Below are 13,593 nucleotides of genomic sequence, written 5' to 3' on the forward strand. Positions count from 1 at the left end.
TAGAATGCTCATCGTAACTCCTCCCCCGTCTGACCACATCGGTAAAATGTTTACCGTTCGTGCCTTCTCGACTGGGCGATTTTGTGGTCACGTGCTCTTGCTACATCGGAAATTTAACACATCGCGATGCTTTGCTGGAGCTCCAAAGCATCGTGTGTCCAAACACGCCATGATGCAGACTACGGGTGCCGCGACCAGCGACATTTTCGAGACGGGGGGCGTGCGTGTTGCCATCGAGGGATGTGTGAGTAAGCCGGCCCGGTCGGAGGCCGACAGACGGCGTGCTGACCAGAGTCTGACATGTTCCAGGGCCATGGCACGCTTGATGCCATCTACGCGTCGGTGGAGCGATCGTGCACAGAGCGCGGGTGGGACGGCGTGGACTTGCTGATCATCGGGGGCGACTTTCAGGCGACGCGCAATGCGGCCGACCTAACGGTGATGTCGGTGCCGGCCAAGTTCCGGGAAATGGGGGACTTCCACGCCTATTACGGCGGCACGCGGACGGCGCCGTATCTGACGGTGTTTGTGGGTGGTAACCACGAGGCGGCCGCGCATCTTTGGGAGCTCTTCTACGGCGGCTGGGTGGCACCCAACATCTACTACATGGGCGCAGCCAACGTGCTGCGGTTGGGGCCGTTGCGGCTGGCCGGCCTCAGCGGTATCTGGAAGGGCTTCGACTACCGGCGGCCACACCATGAGCGCCTGCCCTTCAACCAGGACGACGTCAAGAGTTTCTATCATGTGCGCCAGATCGACGTGCGCCGCCTGCTGCAGGTGTGCGAGCCCGTCGACATCGGCATCAGCCACGACTGGCCGCGCGGCATCGAGCGCCACGGCGATCACGCCCGTCTATTCCGCCAGAAGCCCATGTTCCGCAGCGAGTCCGAGGAGGGCTCACTCGGCAGCGTGGCCGCCGAGCACGTCATGGACCGTCTCCGGCCGCGCTACTGGTTTTCCGCCCACCTGCACTGCAAGTATGCCGCCATCAAGCAGTACGCCCCACCCGACAAAGTGCTGCCGGCTGTCGACCTGGCAAGCAGCAGGACGGCCATCGCTGCAGAACCCGTGGCTGCAGCAGCAGTCGACAATCCGGACGAGATCGACCTCGACCTCGACGACGACGGCGACGATGCCAGTGCCGGAGCCAGCAGCAGCAAGCCTGTCGAAACAGCACCCCAGATTGCGCAGACCAGCGTGCTCGGCATCCCGGACGACGTGCTCGCACAGCTGCCCGCTTCGTTCCAGCGCTTGCCATCGGCACGGCCGCCGCAGCCAGGCCAGCCAGTGCCGCCCACCATCACGAACACGACGGTACGCTTCCTCGCGCTCGACAAGTGCTTGCCGGGCCGCCACTATCTGCAGGTGTGCGAGATCCCACCGGCCAGCACAGAGGCTGCCGCTGCAGCCGCAGCCGTAGCACCCACGAGCCATCCGGGCCGCTACCGGCTCGAGTACGACCCCGAGTGGCTGGCCATCACGCGTGTCTTTGCGAACGAGCTCGTCATCGGCGCCGGCGCCGCGTCACCGCCTACACCCAACGACCGTGGCGAGCTCCAGTACCGGAAGCTCATCGACGAGGAGCGCCGCTGGGTCGATGAACATATTGTCGCCAAGGACCGACTGGCCGTGCCGGCCAACTTCGTGCTGACGGCGCCCGTGCACACGCCCGTTCCTGGCCGACCGGACACGCACGCCAGCGGCCAGCCGGTAGAGTATACCAACCCGCAGACGGCGGCGTTCTGTGCGCTCGTCGGCGTGCCGAACCTCTGGGACGCACCTGAAGCGGAACGGGAGGAGCGCCGGCTGCGTGGACCGGCGCCGTCTGAACATCCGTTTCATCAGCGCCGAGGTGGTGGCGGCGGCGGTGGCAGAGGCAGAAGGGGCTTCCACAACGGTGGCGGAGGCGGCGGTCAGTGGAGAGGAGGTCGCGGACGTGGACGCGGTCGCGGTTGGTGATGAACATGTCTACGACGGACGGATCTCAACGACATGGAAAAAACAAGGGCATATTTTTGTTATTTTAGGCGACGCCTCGACAAAGGCACAAGGTCCAAAAGATACTACGGCGCAGGCAGCTCGGAGTTGTCTTGATACCCGTTCTTAAATAAACGCATTGTTCGTCTCCGTCAAGAATGTGTCCCCAACTGAAAAAGCGAGAGCTCCACGGTATGAAAAAGAGTCAAGCAGAGTGTGGGGGACTGGTGTTTCCTCTTCCGTCTTCACACGACAACCAGTCCACGGAGACAAGTCTCGCCAGGACTGCTTGCACATTTATAGTGATCCAACGGTGAATAAAGCAGTTGCGGCATCCATCTATCACTGGGCAGAGAAGCACGTTTTGCTTGCGCAAACCAGTGGGCACATACTGCTCCTGCACGTGCCGATGCATCGTGTGTACAGCTCTCTCGCGTCTGTTTCCGAAGAAACCGGAGAACTCTCCATGCTCGTGACTTTCGGAACAAGACGGAGAGAACCGGGGCATGGGAGTGTGTGAATCCTTGTACTCATTGTGCGATATGTCAACGGTTCATACACAGTTTTACTACGCCAGTTCTGTGAGAGAAAAAGGCAACGGTCAGCTGATCCGGTCTGACAAAGAACGTCGTCGAGGAAGAAACATACTGTCCAGTCCAAGATAGTCCGCAGCCATCAGCAGCTCGAGACAAAGCTCGGTTGGAATCTCCATGTCCGGCACGTCCTCCTTGTTCTGGTTTTTGTACCAGTACTGGAAATACTCGACAACTTTCTCGAGTACGGGGGCACTGCAGTGAGGAGGCGGGAAAGTCACGTGCGCACAACAGTCAGCAAAGCAAGCGTCTTGTTGGCCGGGGGAGGGAGCAAGCCGAGACAGGTTGTGTAGATGATCTCAGATCAAGTGTAGATGGAAATGCTCCCACGGGGAACCCAAAGGACAGCGTGTCTCATGCAAGACCGAACGCGCCAGTGGTTCCGGTCGAAAGCTTGGGAGCCTCTTTGTGTGCAATCATCACAGACCGTAGCCGACAGACGGCCGCAACGCGCTCTCGCAGCCAGCAGGGGAACGGGCATACCTGATCTCAGGGAACGTGCATCGGCCAGACTGGGCCTCAGCGAACTGGCTCTTGGGGTCAAGCATGCGCTTGACCACCGGACTGATGTCCGTGGCCACACGAGAGACGACAAACTCAAAGCCCTCTGCCGAGATAAGCGTGACGTACTTGCCCGCCATGGCACGCGTGGAGTGCGAGAGATAAGAGAGGAGCCGAAAGAGACCAGAGGGGTGGAGGGTGCAGACAAGCTGGACCGGAGGCAGATGGAAACGAATGGGAAGCAAGAAACGAAAGGGGGGGGGGATTTATTTTTTATCATCTTACTTGGAAATTTGAATGGCACCTCGACGCTGACGCGTGCACGGGCCACCTATATTAAGCGCAGCTAACCCCACCAATCCCTTGGTCGATCACCCACCGCAACAGCAGCCAGGTTGCCGGGCGAACGCCCAACCCCAGGCCTTGCAACAAACCGAAACGGGCAGAAAGTCAACGCCAACTCCTCAGGCTGCCCCTTCCATTTTTACCTCCTTCGCTTCCCTCTCCAATTCTCTGATCATTTTCCTCCATTCCGCGCAAAACATCCAGGATCCCCGTCCACCACCCAACCCTTTCGCCTCTTATCATCTTTTTCGCCATTTCCATTGCCGGCACGGCCACGCAGCCCAACCGGCCGTCTCTCCTTCCTCACTTCCGCGCGCTCTCTCCCTCTCCCTCTCCCTCTCTCGCTGCTCCCGTCTTGCCCATTTCTTTCTATCAGCCCGCAAGGCCCTCTCATCCCGCCTCGGGACATCAAACACAGCCGCCTCCTCTCCCTTGCAACTGGGCGGGCCCCGTCTGTTTCGCTTCTTTGGCTTGCGTTCCAGCGTCGCCCGCGAGCTCGTCCTCGCCCTCTCGCCGCACCCCCCAATATGGCCACCCAGTACCGCAACTCTCAGTACAGCCAGCCTCCCACTCACGAACAATACGACGGCAACCAGCGACAGCCCACCAACAGCCGCCGCGGAACGCGGGCCGCCCGCTCAAGCGAAGGCACCGTCGTCAGCACAGTCTCATCCGCCTCGTCCGGCCGCGAATCGTCCGGCACAGCCATGACCGAGCCACCCTCTTTCTCCAAGAAAATCGTCGTCGTCGGCGACGGCGGCTGCGGCAAGACCTGTCTGCTGATCAGCTACAGCCAGGGCTACTTTCCAGAGGTAAGACGGCCAGCCCCTCGGCACGCTCGGCTCGGCTCGGCTCTGCGCAGTCTCGCTTGCTAACCACAGCCATCCTCAGAAATACGTCCCCACCGTCTTCGAGAACTACATCACCTATCCAACACACCCACCTACGGGCAAGACTGTTGAGCTCGCTCTCTGGGATACGGCTGGCCAAGAGGAGTACGACCGGCTGCGGCCACTGTCATACCCGGAGACAGACCTGATCTTTGTCTGCTTTGCCATCGACTGCCCGAACTCGCTTGAAAATGTCATGGACAAAGTAAGCTACCCTCTTCGCTCATCGTGTCTGTTTATCGCTTCTGACTTTACCAGTGGTACCCCGAGGTCCTCCATTTCTGCCCATACACGCCGCTCGTCCTCGTCGGGCTCAAGTCCGATCTCCGCAACAAAAAGGCATGCATCGATATGCTCAAGACCCAGGGCTTAACACCTGTCACTGCCGATCAGGGCATGGTCGTCGCCAAGAAGATGGGTGCTCAGTACATGGAGTGCAGCAGCAAGGAAATGAAGGGGGTGGACGAGATCTTTGAGCAGGCAATCCTCACCGTTGTCTCAAACGACCGCAAGAACCAGGAAGTGCAGGCTGCCAGTGTCAGTGGAAAGGGCTCCAGCAGTGTCGGTGTCTCCTTCAGCAGCGGCGGCGGCAGCAAAGGCTCGAAACCAGTTGCGGCTACCCCCATGAAGCGGAAGAAGAGGCGGTGCATTCCTTTGTAGAAGGGAGCTGCCGCCGAGGTAGTGGCAGATGCCGGTGGCGGTGTTGCCAAAGCCAAGATGAGACAAGACGTGAAGACGTGAAGACGCAAAGACAGCATGCACACACAGCCGTTAACGACGACGAAACGGGGATGGCGAGCCGCAGGCGAGCAGCTTCGACGGAGACATCAAAGTAATGACCCATCTCTGCATGATATGACATGAACCACAAGGGGTTTATTCTTGGCTCCTGCCTGTTCGTTCTCTTTTTCTCTTTTTACTGTTTTTATTTCTACTTTCATTTGTTACAAGTGTATTTCTTTTGGACTGGACTATACAGGATGGGCAGAAAACCAAGGGTCTTTTTTGTTAGATTGAGCGAGAGAAGCATGTGCGCCGATATTCAGCATCCGGCCAACAACCAAGTTGTGCGATATATTGTCTCTGATACTGTTTAGTTCTACACTTATCTTCACATCATACAAACTCATGTGTCACTGCGCATAATAACGTCCAAATCAGACAAGAAATACAACTGTTCAATCGACAGGCCCAATGCAAGTAGATACCGAATAAAACTCTAGTCATATTTTAAATCATATGGAAGTCGTAGTGTCACCATCCAGTCAGGCAGTCCTAATAAAACAATGCAACCAAAAACGTATAGCAGTCCGATTATCCCAAACACAAGAGATCGTAAACTTTTTCCTCATAAATATCGTTATGCATCATTGACCAATCGTTCCAAAACAATAAAACAAAACAACATCGTGAAAAAGAAAGAAAAAGAAAGAAAAAAGAAAGAAAGAAAGAAAAAGAAAAGAAAAAAAATGAGAAGAAAAAGAAGGAGAAGTGACCCCCCGGAAAGACGCATCCGATAAGCATAAGCGTCTCACTCCACCAAGTCGTGCACATTGCCGTCAAAAAGATTGGCAATGTCTCCTGGAAGGTAGGCAAGCCATTCTTGAGGCATTTCATCTGGCAAGCTGACAGAGCCAATGTCGATCTCCTGGCTGTTGAAGGTAACGATATTTGTATTTCCGCCACCTGTGATGTACGGGAAAGAGCTACCAGCCAAGCAGTCGCCGATGGAATCCTGGCGATACAGTCTCGCCTCATCTGTAGCCTGATTCATGTATGCCCCATTGCCGGCATTCTGCCCGGAATCCGTAAGACTGCTCGTCGCTGGGGAGGTGCCACAAAGAGCAGGCGGTTCAAACGGGGACACAGTATGGGACGGTGGCGAGGTATATGGACCGGCAGTCACGGGTTCAGGTCGATACGATTGTAGCTGTGGCTGTTCCATTTCCCTACCCTGCATGCTGTTATAGGTGCCTTGAAGGTGCGAGTCCTCACGCGAGTGCTGACGGCCATGATTTTCCTGCTGTCTGTGATGGGCATTGCTGTCGTAGATATGGGCATCCGACTGTTGCCCATACTTTTCTGCGAGAAAGTCACACGAGCGTCCCTGGCTAAACTTGTACTGCGCGGTAGTTGGCATGTCTGAAAGGCTTGGCAGAGACGATCGCGCCCTGGGATGTTTGTGCCGTGGAGAAGGATGGGCAGAGTACCGAACAGCCGACTCGGTTGCTTGCGAATACGCAGGCGTGAATATGGCAGGTATTTCTGGTAGACTCTGGCGAATAGGATCATATCTCATATTTCCAGGCGAAGAGGTAACCGGTACAGAGTGTAGCGACTGATGTGGCGGCTGCTGTTGCGGCGGCTGCGGCAGCTGCTGTTGGGGATGCCTGTGATGGCTCTGATGTCGAGAATGTCCCTGTCGCTCATTTTCAAGGTCATTCTGCATCTTTTGCAGCTCTTGACGGTGATCTCGAGGACTATGCGGCAACCCATTTATGTTTGCATGACTTTGGAATAGCAGCGTCAAGCTTGGACTAGACGAGTTGGAAGTTCCGGTAAGCGACCAGGCGATCGGAGGAACGCTTGGCGAATTGGAATTTTCCAGGGTGGCCAGCTCACGGAGAGCGGAATGGCGAGGTGGGGTTTTGATGCTCTCATACTCTTCGGAGGTGTAAGTCTCGCAGTCCCAGATCCCCTTTGCCTTCTGGTCAAGCGCGGTCAAGATGTAACGTACGCCACCCCAGTAGGTCTGCATCTGCTGCAGCGACTTGTAGCACCGCTGATAGTTCTGATTTGCGTTGGATGCCAAAAGGGCGTGCTTGGAAGAAGTCGTAAACTTTGCAGCACCAGGATCCCTGCCGCTAGAGCGGTCTCTTTGCTCGGTTTCGGGCAGCAGATCATCGGCGGACGGCGAAACATACTCTCGCGAAGCTGGGAATGTTACATTGGCAGCTGACTCCATCAGAAAAGCGCATGCGGCAATGTACATAGGCTGGGAAGTGAAAGGGTTGCCAATGAAGCTCTTTGGATCAATCAATTCAGCAAAAGCCAAAATATCAGCGATTGTCTTGGCGCTTGACATGGACAGCACATGGCTGTTGGCCAACAGCTGGTGGTCTCGTGGAAAGCCACCGAATGGGGCTAATAGCGTTGGTTGGTGTAGAATGATAATAAGAGCGTGGAACCAGAAATGCAAAAGAATGAAGTTTGTTCCCTGTCCATCACGCACATACTGCTGAAAGTTGGCCGCGTTGAAATTTAGGCGTGGATCTTGTTTCTGGTATAGTTGGGTCAGGTCAGCTTCCATCTCGGCAAGCTTTCGCATCTTGTCTTGGGTCAAGTCCTCTGCGTTGCGAATGTTGTTGAGCACGTCGGAGACACGTCCGTATATGTGTATTATCTGGACCAATGTCGGGAACGGTGCTGGCCAATTGCTAGCCGGGTCCAAGGTTGGCTCTGGGAAGGCAAGTTCAAGGTCGTCATCTCGAAAGGTCACCGGCCGACCGGTGCCGGAAGATGTGACCCGGTCCGCGAAGAAGAGAGTCCAGAACGTGTCCGCCCGCTCCTGCTCAATGGCGCGCAGTTCTTCAAGTCTGAAGGAACCGTTTTCTTGGCCGTCTGTGTGATCCTCAGTCGCTAAGTGTCGACCACCTCCTTCGTCGGTATCGCCGTGACCTTCGTTGCCACTGCCATGTTCAAAAGCCGAGTCTCTCGTGTACAGTGGGTCAGTTCCGGTCTGGTACTGAATACCGACGATCTTCTGGAGCCCAAGGTCGACTGCCATACGAATTGCAATTCCAAGATACATCCAGAGAGTGCTGTCTTGGTCAGCGCCGAATCCTTCATATGCCATGAGGATGAAGGCCTGAACAGCACCAATAGTAGGGCACGGAAATGTGTCTACAGCGGCAGCCTTGGCGCGCTGGGAAAACGCATTACCGTATTCGGAACACGACATAATCTCCCCATCATCATTTGTGATGGTAAGAAGGGGGTCCGAAACCCGAGCAGCGAGAGCACACATGGCATCAACCAGGATAGGCTGCAGTCGTTTTTCGGACACTGCTCGCAGGATCCGGCGTTCTTTGAGAAATGGAAAATTGCAGCCAAGATGAACGAAAAATGTTTTGAGCAGTGTCATGATCAGCGGATGCACAGGCTCAGAGTCGTGGGGATCATAGACGGGCAATTCATCGACACTGTCGAATACCATATCGGGTCGGCTTGGGAAATTGTTTCGCACACCACCGATAAGAGGGGAGTTCGAAGAAGAGACCGAAAAGCTGCCGCCACGGCTCTGACGGCGATCGCGTATCGACACGTCCACCACCATTTGCTTGTAGCCCGGAACTATGGCAGTGGGGCCAAAGTAACGGAAGTATGGCACTCGGTGGCTTTCTGTGTGATGCTTGTGTTGTTGGGCGGGTGAGTGGTTGCTGGGCTCGGAGCTGTCGTCATTGAGAGAGACAGAACGCCGATAGTTAGACCTGCGTCTGCGCTCATTTTGCTGGTGCCATTTGTGCGTCTGTGTCGCCGGCCTCCGGTCAGCAGCAGAGCTTCCTGTTCCCGGTCTTGATGTGGGAGTTGCGAGGCTCAAGACAGGGTCACGCTGTAGGTATGATGGTTCTGTCGTCCCAATGGTTGCATCTCTCAGTCTGTGGGCCAAATCCCCCTCACCATCGTCCCGGTCGACAAAGTCGCGGTTGGTATCGATGTCCACTCTTCTATTGCTGCGGGCCTCGTCCTCAGCAAATTCGGGTTCTTCTTGTTTGACAGTACCCTCCGTGCTTCTCTCCTGGAAGGCTGTGCGAGGACCAGAAGTAGGATGAACATGGCTACTGGCACCGTCTTCGCTGCTGGCACTATCCTTTTTCTCAACGAGATCTGGATATCCCAGACATTTATGGCCGTTCTTCTCACACGTTGAGCAGGCCGGCCGTTCGCCAGCACATCGGGTTTTCCTTTTCCGGCACGTCAAGCATCTGTACACGGAAGCAACAGAGCATTGGTTAAAACAAACTCTTCTGTCCGGAAGAAGGGGCGACACAACTCACGCAGCATTGATTCGCCGTCGTTTAGACGGGGGCTGGCCCTGGTTATTGACAAAGCGAATCTGCTTAGGTGCCGGAAGAGGGGGCTGGGTCAGGCTGGTCATTGCGGACTAGTAGCCTCACTTATGGCAATACCATGATGGATTTGGTCGAAAGAAGAGTTCCGGCAGCCGCACTTAAAAGCTGGGGAAAGCTACGTTGGCGAGCGGGGTTCTCTTTGGGTGTTATGCGAATCCTCTGGTAAAACAGCGGGGAATAGAGCCCCGGCAAACAAAAGAGAAAATTGCAAAGACAGCAGAGCGATCACACTAAAGCCACAAAAAGAAATATGAGGCAACGATGCAGAAACCACAGGGGCTGCCAGCAAGGAATGCACGGTCAACCTTCATAGCCACTCATGATAAGCAAACAACAGCAGCACTATCACTTGCATTCGTTCATCGGCGCTGGTCAGTGCTGGTCAAAGATGCTTCGTTTTGGGAGATGGTTGCGAAGTCGAAAAAAAGGGTCGGCGAGGAGAGGGCTTAGGTGACTTTTGTGAGATCGCTATGGATCAAGGCTGAGTAGGAGAGAGGTGACAGCTATAAGGAAGGAGCCACAGAGAAGCAAATAAGTGGAATGAGAAAATACGACAGCCAAGTGAGTGGAGGAACGTAGCAACGGGTCAGTGTACGGAGTAGACTTTGGGCAGGAAAGCGGGGCCAGAATTAGGCGAGAGCCAGGGGGAAAGAAGCCTCGTGCAAGGACGTGGTGTGGGGCTTTCTCTTTTCGAAGAAACTACGATACGAGCTTGTCGTGAAGTCGACGATATACACAAGGAAGTGGCAACACGCGGTGTCTGGGTTATGTCCAGATTTCTACAGGGAAAGAAGTGAAAGGGGAGCCCGGTCAGCCTGCCACAGCAAGAGGTAGAAAGTGGGGGAAAGGGAAGTGCAGTCCCGAGCTATGCTACGCTTCGTAAGCGCATAACACCGGCTCTGTGCAGCAACAGAAGTTGCGGCCACCCCATTGCAAAGGATGGGGTGCAACATCTGCACTTCCACCGTATGCTGGCAGCACCGGTAGCATGGGAAGAACAGCGCACGAAGCAAGCGTGTACAGAAGTGATGTCACGGTGACGTGTATCTTGCAGGCAGTGCAGCTTTGCAGCATTGGCAGCATTGGAGGTATTGGCAGCATTGGCAAGCAGCAGCGCTCTGCTCGTCGTTGTATCGGCTCTGTTGCCGATGCCACGGAGGAAAGCTGACATCCCACTTTGTAGGTCTTAGCTAGCGGAACGGCAGCGGATGGCAGATGCCGCTCTCCGCTTGTGGAGCGTCTCCCGGTGTAGATCTGCATAGTTAGCGCTATAGGCGTTGAAGGATGGCGTCTGGCGTCCGCTGGAGCGATGTCGCAAATGGGCGCTGCGTTGATGGAGAGGAAAAGGGCGGTAAGGAAAAGAAAAGAATAAAAAAACGGGATAAAAAAAGGTAACCAGAACGAGGAAAGGCTGTGGGCATTTCGTCAGTTTGGGCCAGGGCAAGTCGCCACCCCCCAACGCACGCGCGACCCAGAGCAAACACCTGTCAAGCTCTGCTGTCGTGTCAGCTCGTACGTGACTGCTATGCGAGTGCAGCCAATGGCCTAATCGAGCTCTGTTCGATGCAGCAGGTTCCAAGAGCGGCATTGGAAGAGTGACGAACATAAGACGTAATGGCGTGTCGGCTCTTCGGAGAAATTGGACTCTCGCGCTTGCTTTGACTGGCGACGGCACATCCGGAAGGCGAGAGGCTTCGTGGCTCAAGTAGAGAGAGCCTCTGGCGAGGACAAGCAGCCTGTTTTTTGTCCAGCTAGTGACCCAAGTTTGTGATTTGTCGGTGTCGTCGCTGTCGTTGTCGTTGTTGTTGTTATTGATCTTTCTTTGCCACCTTCTGATCTCTTCCGTCTGCCCTGTTCTCTTAATTTTACTCCCATCCTTCATTTATCCTCCCTATCCTCCCTATGCTTCTTACATATACGAGTGACAGACTGTATCCACTGCAGTGATTTGCATCTCCGTTTCTATTTTCGTAATACCAATGTGAGACCATTCTCGTGCAATAGAAAGACTGTATTTCCATTGCCTCTTCATATGGGCCCCGCCTCAGCAGCAGAGGCCTAGACGGGCATGCAATCCCAAACGCCTATGCGTATTGCGAAATGTTCCAACTGCTTGGATTGACCAGGCACGACTGCATCAAATAGCTGTTTCCAATTCGCGCGCACAACAAAACGCAGCCCCTATCCATCCCGGCCAACTCCCAATCAGAGCCGTTCCAGTGTTGTATTGAGAAGAGTACTGCCAGCCCACCTGTGAGAAATATTGGCCTAGGTAGGGATCGTTCTCGAGACGGAATAGGAACTGCAGTGCAAATCATACCGGAGTGCCAGATAATGTTCCGAAAGGCACTAGTTTTCTTTAGCCGCCCAATGGGTCGAGTTTAAGCACCGGACGCTGCCGAAGTTTGGTATAACTTGGGTCAAGAACGACAGGCATGCGTTTCAATTGCTTTCACTTTAGACTGACAAATGGACAAGTTCGGCCATACGGCAAGTCCCCTTGTGCTGTGTGTATCTACCCCGGCAGTTTATCTTGGAACATCCTCACCGGCCATTAGCTGCTATGGACGGAAAGCCCGTCCCCATACGCAACCTCAGTTTGCCGTTTACCCGTCCATGGAGCCACGAGGCAGACGATTTTTGGTACGCACTTTGCCAACTACTTCTTAGCGGACGGCGGCCTGCTGTGGGACAGCAAACCACGTCAGCGTCTTGATGGAGCGTTGGGCACAGCAACTTCGGCCTGCATGCCGGCCGTGCTTTGACAAGCAACCGGATCCAAGTCTGGTCCCCATCCCCCCACAGCCAGCAATTAATCAGCCCTGCCCATCTCCCAAAGAGTGCAGGTGGGGAAGTAAGGGCGTAAGGTCACCCTCTAGGAGACGGGACCGAAGCCGCTTGGCTCCAAAAGCATCATGGCGGGGGGAAGTGTAGTGTACTTGTGTTTTGTACATAGTATGGAATATGCACACGCACCTTGCTGGGCCGATGATTCTTTCCCAACCCGGGCGTCCCCCAACAGAGCTCCGAAATTTATGTCTCTTATTGCTAAGAAGATCAGAGACAACTGCCAACAGAAGGGAAGTCCAGCTCTCTTGGTTTAATGGCAAAGTATGATCGCATCTTTGCAGCATTACAAGTTCCGTCTTGTTCAGGGGGCTTGAATCGGGGCTGTTCGACCGACTCTTGCAGCCGCTCAATGGTCAAAAGATTGCTCAGCCACCGCGAGTTGCAGGTTCTAAGCGCTTTTTGTTGAGGACCAACGTAACGTACCACTCGCTAATCGTCGACCAGCGGCAGTCCTCCTGAACTGACATATTTTGCCAGCATCGCAAGTTCGAATACTTGTACGCGTACTCACAGACGTTGCAGTGATAGCGTTCGACAAAAGCTGATTAGTCACTTTCTTGCCCATCAACTTGAGTGAAAAGCATAACGGGTACGGAGGTGGGCCTCGGTTTGCATGTAAAACTATTATGATGCGCATCCCGAGCGAATGCATCTAGACAGCTGAACTGAAGTCTCTTTAGGTCACTCGTACCGAATGTGGGCCTGGCCGTCTACGACGTACATTGCCCAACCAGAATTAATATGGGCTGGCGGCACTTGCATGAAGCTTGCAGGTATCCGGTGGATTTGAGAAGGCCAGCTGAAAGCACACAAATCATTTTAATTAGTAGCATAATGTAGTGAAGCAAGTTATATCTGCCATAGCTGTCTCAACACAATGGAGTCTATGGAGAGTAGCCATTACAGCAGATGCTGAGAATCTTGGCGGTGAGGACACCAAGTTTCGCATTGTCGGCCATATGTCCGTAACTTCAGCATCACTCATCCGAGAGGCTTCCACGTCGCCGTCCCCATTCACCCAGGCCAATCCCCAAGCTTCAGAAGATGGGAGGAGCACGGTTAGGCTAGGCGAGTTGGACAGCATACATTTTTGACGCATTGACGCAACATTGTTCGCCGTTATGTTTGCTGGCAGTTGTACTCCATAACCAATGAGCATACCTCTCGCCCGACTGCGGTTGATTTGCCGGTGTCTCTTGATCAGCCAATAGAAGCAGCGGCAGGCGACCCTACATTTCCCGTCTGCTACTAACGACGGTCCGACACCATGCAGAAGGCAGTTCGTCGATGAACAAGCCCTTGCCG

At 54.6% G+C, this 13,593-nt stretch overlaps 4 protein-coding genes across 4 annotated transcripts; 2 read left to right on the forward strand and 2 right to left on the reverse strand.

The window, feature by feature from the left end:
• Positions 1 to 169: 169 nt before the first annotated feature.
• CMQ_6575 (RNA lariat debranching protein) lies at positions 170 to 2,094 on the forward strand (the record flags this gene model as incomplete). Its single annotated transcript, XM_014320261.1, has 3 exons — positions 170 to 244; positions 310 to 1,823; positions 2,028 to 2,094. 3 exons carry the CDS (start codon positions 170 to 172, stop codon positions 2,092 to 2,094), a joined length of 1,656 nt encoding a protein of 551 aa, XP_014175736.1.
• A 451-nt stretch (positions 2,095 to 2,545) lies between these two features.
• On the reverse strand, positions 2,546 to 3,211 carry CMQ_7006 (transcriptional elongation regulator elc1 elongin; the record flags this gene model as incomplete). The annotated part of the gene is made up of 3 exons (XM_014320692.1): positions 2,546 to 2,556; positions 2,626 to 2,765; positions 3,054 to 3,211. The coding sequence occupies 3 exons, from the start codon at positions 3,209 to 3,211 to the stop codon at positions 2,546 to 2,548; spliced, it is 309 nt and encodes a 102-aa protein (XP_014176167.1).
• A 732-nt stretch (positions 3,212 to 3,943) lies between these two features.
• Positions 3,944 to 4,966, forward strand: CMQ_6540 (Rho GTPase; the record flags this gene model as incomplete). The annotated part of the gene is made up of 3 exons (XM_014320226.1): positions 3,944 to 4,228; positions 4,308 to 4,511; positions 4,565 to 4,966. 3 exons carry the CDS (start codon positions 3,944 to 3,946, stop codon positions 4,964 to 4,966), a joined length of 891 nt encoding a protein of 296 aa, XP_014175701.1.
• Positions 4,967 to 5,837: 871 nt separating this feature from the next.
• On the reverse strand, positions 5,838 to 9,464 carry CMQ_6814 (c6 zinc finger domain containing protein; the record flags this gene model as incomplete). The annotated part of the gene is made up of 2 exons (XM_014320500.1): positions 5,838 to 9,291; positions 9,364 to 9,464. 2 exons carry the CDS (start codon positions 9,462 to 9,464, stop codon positions 5,838 to 5,840), a joined length of 3,555 nt encoding a protein of 1,184 aa, XP_014175975.1.
• Between the last annotated feature and the right edge of the window lie 4,129 nt (positions 9,465 to 13,593).

This window comes from Grosmannia clavigera (assembly GCF_000143105.1).
Source record: "Grosmannia clavigera kw1407 unplaced genomic scaffold GCSC_108, whole genome shotgun sequence".
Taxonomy (NCBI): Eukaryota; Fungi; Ascomycota; class Sordariomycetes; order Ophiostomatales; family Ophiostomataceae; genus Leptographium; species Leptographium clavigerum.